The sequence below is a fragment of the Anolis carolinensis genome, chromosome 2, assembly GCF_035594765.1.
Source record: "Anolis carolinensis isolate JA03-04 chromosome 2, rAnoCar3.1.pri, whole genome shotgun sequence".
Classification (NCBI taxonomy): Eukaryota; Metazoa; Chordata; class Lepidosauria; order Squamata; family Dactyloidae; genus Anolis; species Anolis carolinensis.
The window spans coordinates 97,640,978-97,646,977 of record NC_085842.1 but is presented as its reverse complement, the minus strand read 5'-3'; the positions used below and the strand labels follow the sequence as shown (position 1 = coordinate 97,646,977).

The 6,000-nt window shown below is 38.4% G+C and overlaps 1 protein-coding gene across 5 annotated transcripts in view; it reads right to left on the bottom strand.

The window, feature by feature from the left end:
• Window positions 1-763: 763 nt before the first annotated feature.
• anxa6 (annexin A6) overlaps window positions 764-6,000 on the bottom strand; it is a 66,563-nt gene continuing 61,326 nt past the window's right edge. For 4 of the 5 annotated variants that reach the window (XM_003217443.4, XM_008104808.3, XM_008104807.3 and 1 more), the window contains 3 exons: window positions 5,705-5,763; window positions 2,435-2,557; window positions 764-1,143 (listed from right to left, as the gene is read on the bottom strand). In XM_003217443.4, the coding sequence (XP_003217491.1) occupies window positions 1,084-1,143; window positions 2,435-2,557; window positions 5,705-5,763 (242 nt within the window). In that variant the 3' untranslated portion in view covers window positions 764-1,083. The remainder of the gene's footprint in view (window positions 1,144-2,434; window positions 2,558-5,704; window positions 5,764-6,000) is intronic. The other variant, XM_016991489.2, reaches the window with a different exon arrangement.

Genomic DNA, 6,000 nt, shown 5'->3' with positions numbered 1-6,000 from the left:
AGTATTGTCCAAAATATCTCCAGGATCTTCCTCACATGACGTACAGGAACAGTGTGGTCTTTGTGGTGAGATTCAGGGAATCACAAGACTATAAAGATGTTCTCATTGATTTGGGTCTCTTGCAAGCTCAGTGTGGGAAAAAAGATGAGGGCTTTCCTAAAATATATTGAAGTACTGAGATCAAACTTGCCCCATCACACTGAGCCTGGGAGGTTCTCTAAAGTAGGAAAGGTTGGACATGACTTCAGGTTTTTCTGATATTCAGTGCAAGAAAACAAGTTCCTGCCCATCTTTTATTTACTGTTGAGGCAGGCTCAACAATAGGTTACATTGTGGACAGCTGCATGGTAAAAGTGCATGAGTGCTTTAAATAAGAGTCATATTAAATACATAATGGGCTGCCATAGAGTGGGATGGGTAGACCTGTTCTCTGCTGCCTCAGAGGGTCGGGTCAGATCTAATGGCTTGAAGGACAGTAGGTTTCAATTGAACATTAAAAGAAACTTCGTGACAGTAAAAATGGTTCAAGTCATGGAACCAATTGTCTTGAGATTTCTCTGGATGTCTTCAAAAAGAGACAGCTCTCTGTAATGTGTTTTACCTGAAGATTTGGCACTGAGGAAGGGGGTTGGACTTGAAGGCCCATGTGTCTTCTTCCAACTCTCTGATTCGATGACTTTATATTTAAAATTAGATCCTTTTATTTTCATGTGATTGTCTCTTCCACACATATAACACAAAGTAGAAATATCTCATGGCCAGCAACATTTAACAGTTTATTTCTTTGGTTTAAAACACCCGTAACAGTGTTTCTTCATTGGAAATGTGCACACAAGGCAGTGTCATACGAATTTAGACAATTCCCGCACCGATCAAACTGAGCAACTTCTGTGGTCTTTGCCGCTTGCAATGTTTAGCTATTCTGTGTGATACATTTCCCCCCATAACACAAAGTGAATCCTCTTGGTGGGATCCAAAATATCCCCCAAAGCTTCTAAAAGCAATAGTGGCACCTAGGCTGCACAAATGTGAGTGACAACAGCTCAGACGAGATGGCGAGTTTCTACTGCAGTCTACAGTTTCTTACTCTTCACCTCCACAAATGGCCAACAATGCTTTGCAGTAATCTCCTGATGTGTCCTTCTGGAAAGAGGAGCATAACAGCAAGAAAACATAAACTGGGGAATGTCTTCAATTGATCAACCTTAAATGTAAAGTCAAGCATGCAACATGATTGTTACTGAAGTCTCAGCATGTGTTTTTGGGAGTTATCTGAGCTGGGGCTGAATTCAATAGTTCTCAGGGCCCCTTCCAACCCCATGTTCTATGATTCTAGGAAAATCTGGAGGCCTATAGCTTGCCCAGCTTGAAGCATTGTACAATTGCAAATTGGATTAATGGCTGTTACTTTGAATCAGGGCCTCCTATGTCATCCCCTCAGAGAACTAACAGAGAAATCTTATAATTCTAAATGAAATTAAAATCTCTCCTTGGGAACTCTCCACAATAAATGAAATCTCTCCACAATAAATGAAATTATCATTGAACAAGATATACAGTAGAGTCTCACTTATCCAACATTGGCTTATCCAATGTTCTGGATTATCCAATGCATTTTTGTAGTCAATGTTTTCAATTCATCGTGATATTTTGGTGCTAAATTAATAAATACAGTAATTACTATGTAGCATTACTGCATATTGAACTGCTTTTTCTATCAAATTTGTTGTAAAACATGATGTTTTGGTGCTTAATTTGTAAAATCATAACCTAATTTGATGTTTAATAGGCTTCTTCTTAATCTCTCCTTATTATCCAACATATTCGCTTATCCAACGTTCTGTCGGCCCGTTTATGTTGGATAAGTGAGACTCTACTGTACTTGTAATGAGAGACATGCTTTTTAATTACATCTGCTTAACTTTGGCTTCCAATAAGCTACTCTGCAGCCAATGTTTTCACATAGAGGCCTGAATAAGGATTGTTGTAAAAAGTAGCTCACTCTGAAAAAAATGATCTGGATAATATTTAAGTGTGCAAAATGATCTAGCCATTACTCAGATCAGCTGGTCAAACACTTGCAGTATTATAGTATGCATTTATCCATCATAGGAAAATCAACAAGAATTTCCATGGGGGAGATCACAATGTTTGAAGCACCTTTACTATTATTTATTTCAACATTTCTTTTTTTAAAAAAAATTCAGCTCCCCAAATCTCCCAGCCAGTATGGCCAGTGGCATGGTGATGAAAAGATTCAAGAATTCAACAGTACAAAAGGAATATTTTCCTAGTTCTGCTATGATTACACATAGATCTTATTTATCTATGTTTGAACAGAACTCTTATTGCTAGAAGAACAACTAAGCAACAAGCAAACAGTGTAGCTCAGTGCAGATATTTGAATAAAAAATCTGGTGGAAGTCAGGGTTACCTCAATCATGTGGGACAGTGATTTGTCATAAAGATCCCAAAATTCACGGCGGATGTTGAGGAGATCAATCTCACTTCTTGAGACAATGATCCGGATGAGAGTTCGGTCATCTGTGCCAGCACCCTTGTGAAATTGATAAACCAATCAGAGAGACACAGAGAGACAGAGTGGGATTTGGGCAGGAAGTGGGGGGATTTCCCTCATGTTGCTATTAGCAAAATATTTGAAGAGATAGAAACAAGCACTACTCAGAGGTTGGATCCAGTGGGCCCTTGGTATCCACTGGGCTTTGGTTCCAGGACCCCCTAGGGAAACCAAAATCCATGAATGCTCACATCATATTATATGCAATGACATAGTAAAATGAGGTCCCTTGTATAAAATGCTTTCTACTGCTTATTTAAATGTATTTATATGTTACTGTTTTATGATTTTAATGCAAAATGTATTTTGTATTTTGTATGTTTTTATGTCTTGGGGTTGAGATAGAGCGGGGTAAAATACAGTAAATAAATTTTAAAAATGGCAAAATCAAGTTATACTTTTTGGAATGTTTTCAGGCTGTAAATGGTGAACTCTGTGGATATGGAATCTGTGGAAATAGAGAGCTGACTACTATTTATAAACAACGATGTTGTGTAGATAATTACAGGGAAGCTTTACATCTTGTTTTGCTCGACTGACACCAGAGTTGAAATGTACATTTCCTTCGGAGTTGAATCCTACCAGCACCACTCAGTTATTGCACTTTAACTACCAAAGTTCCATCCATCCTGGGATTAACAGTCTGCATTTTGGGCCATCAGCTGATTTTTCGATCTTGGCCTTAATTGCATTTGTTCTGATGGCTTGCTCCTGGGCTGCAAAGATCAGGCCTTCTGTCTCCTTCTTCAGGGTCCCATTCGTGAGCCAGAGCCAGGTCTTCTCCATATCAGCTTTTCCTTCAATTTTGTCAAGGAACTTTCCATGCAATATTTTGTTGTGCCAGCTGTCAGCTCTAGTTTGTAGTGTGGTTTTCTTGTACTGGTTTTTTGTCTGCTGTGCTTTGAGGAATTTCTGATTTTGACTTCAATCAAAGCAGGTTCTTCACTTTGCTTTACATATTCTGCCAGGGCATGTTCTTCTTCTTTGACTGCTTGTTTTACTTGCAAGAGTCCTCTGCCACCTGATCTTCGAGGCAGGTATAGCTCGTCACCATCACTGCGACGGTGCAGTGAATGATGAATGGTCATGAGTTTTCTTGTTTTTCTGTCCAAATTGTCCAGTTCCACTTGTGTCCAGTTTATGATGCCAGAAGTATATCTTATGACAGGTATGGCCCAGGTGTTTATGGCCTTGATGGTGTTGCCTCCATTGAGCTTGCTTTTGATAATTTTTCGGATCCTTTGTGTGTATTCTTTGCTGACCACAGTTTTCACATGTTCATGCTTGAAGTTGTCCAGCTGTAATATGCCTAGATATTTATAGGCCTCTGGTTGGTGACACTTTATTGTTTAGCCATTAGGCATATTTATGGCCTCACTTTCAATGATTTTTCCCTTCTTCAATGCCACTGTCGAACATTTGTCCGAGCCAAACTCCATGCTGATATCAGTGCTAAAAATTCGGACAGTGTTAGTCAGAGACTGGATTTCAGTTTCCATTTTCCCATACAGTTTCAGGTCATCCATGTACATCAGATGCGAAATTTTGTGAGATTTCTTAGATGTTTGATAGTCGAGATTTGTTTTTTGTAAGATTGTTGACAGAGGGATCATGGCAATAATGAAAAGCAGAGGGGACAATGAGTTTCAGAACTTTGTCAGTCTATTATTATTATTATTATTATTATTATTATTATTATTATTATTATTATTATTTCAAATTCTCAGCCAGAGAGCTCCTCTAATGCTACACACCAAAGTACAAAACCCAGGATTCCATAGCATGGAACCATGGTAGTTAAAGTGGAATTGTGAATGGGCATCTGGTGCTGTGACCCACATGATTCCTCAGACATCTGCTTTACTTTACTCTTCCTCTATTGTTGCCATCAAGTCCTATATTTGAGATAGGATGCTCAAACAAGTCTTCCAAAGTCATCTCCACTTTACTGCATTGTTTGAACTGACTGCAGGACATAGGGATCTCTCTAATGCTGGGCTGGGCAGCTAATTAGAGTCAGGGATTACTTTTCAGACTGGACACACTTTTTGTTTTTTGCATGTGTAAACACTATCACGTTAAAATATTGTAAAAAGCTACAGGCACATAATGTTGAGTAAAAATAGTTTTAAAAGGATTTTAAAAATCCATGTTCAATCAGCTACAGTATATCTGAATGAATATTACATCTAAGTTATTAGCATTCAAAACTGACTGAACTATATTTGAACTCTAATAATGATGAATGGTGACATGGAGTCCTCAAAGCTATCAGGTGTCCCAATGATCCCTGCAATTGCTCAACCTCACAAAGAAAAAAAACTGGAGATAAAAATAATTCTCCACAAAAATGACCAATAATGTGTTCCAAAGCCTCTAGCTCAGTGGTTCTCAACCTGTGGGTCCCCAGCAGTTTTGGCCTTCAACTCCCAGAAATCCTAACAACTGGTAAACTGGCTGGGATTTCTGGGAGTTGTAGGCCAAAACACCTGGAGAACCATTGCTCTAGCTCATGTTATTGGCCCTTTGACCATACTTTCCAAAGCTTCTGACACAGAAGAAGTGATACTTCATTTACTTCCTTTTTGGAAAAATCCTGTCTAAGATGGAAACAGGTGAAGAGGTTCAAAAGAGCCCAGGAATACAAGAAGATTGTCATATAGTTCCTCTCAGAGGATGTGGGGATGATACTATCCATTTCAGAGGAAGAAAACAAGGAACCAAACTAAGTGACAGTGCATCCATCTAAATCCTAGCATATACCAGTGATACTGATTATTCCATTGATAGTATTGTAGTTCATTTTTGCATTAAGCATATTTAGCAGTTTACTGCCACACTTTGTCAGCAATCTGACATTTTTAAAATCATTCTGGGGAACACACGAGGGTGCCAGAAAGGGCTGAGGTGTACATGTAGCCCACATTTTGCCCACATCCACTCTACTTTTAGACAGACACCACTAGCAAGACAAATCCAGTGAGCAATTAACTATTTTTGCCCCCTTGAAAACAACCACTTCTGGGAATCCACAATCCTGTTTCCTTTGTTTATTTGTAAAAGGTACTAAAATATTTCCAGCACTGACAAAGAACAAAGTGCCAATTTATCTAAATATGTACTTACCTTCATGGACTTGTACAACTTCTCAGCAAAGAAAGCTTGCTTGTTCTTAACACTCATCACTTTAAACAAACAAAAAGAAAGAGCACATCATGAAAATACTACCAGAAAGGAGTCTGGAATTGGTAATATACACAATGCCCCATTTCAGATCTTCTTCTCCTATCCCTTGCAGGAAGAAGATAGATAAAATCCTACAATGTATATATTAGTAGATACCAAAGTCAGAATAATCCATGACATTGTATTTTTTTTTATTTTGATGTAGATAAAAGGTAAAGGTTTTCCCCTGACCTTAA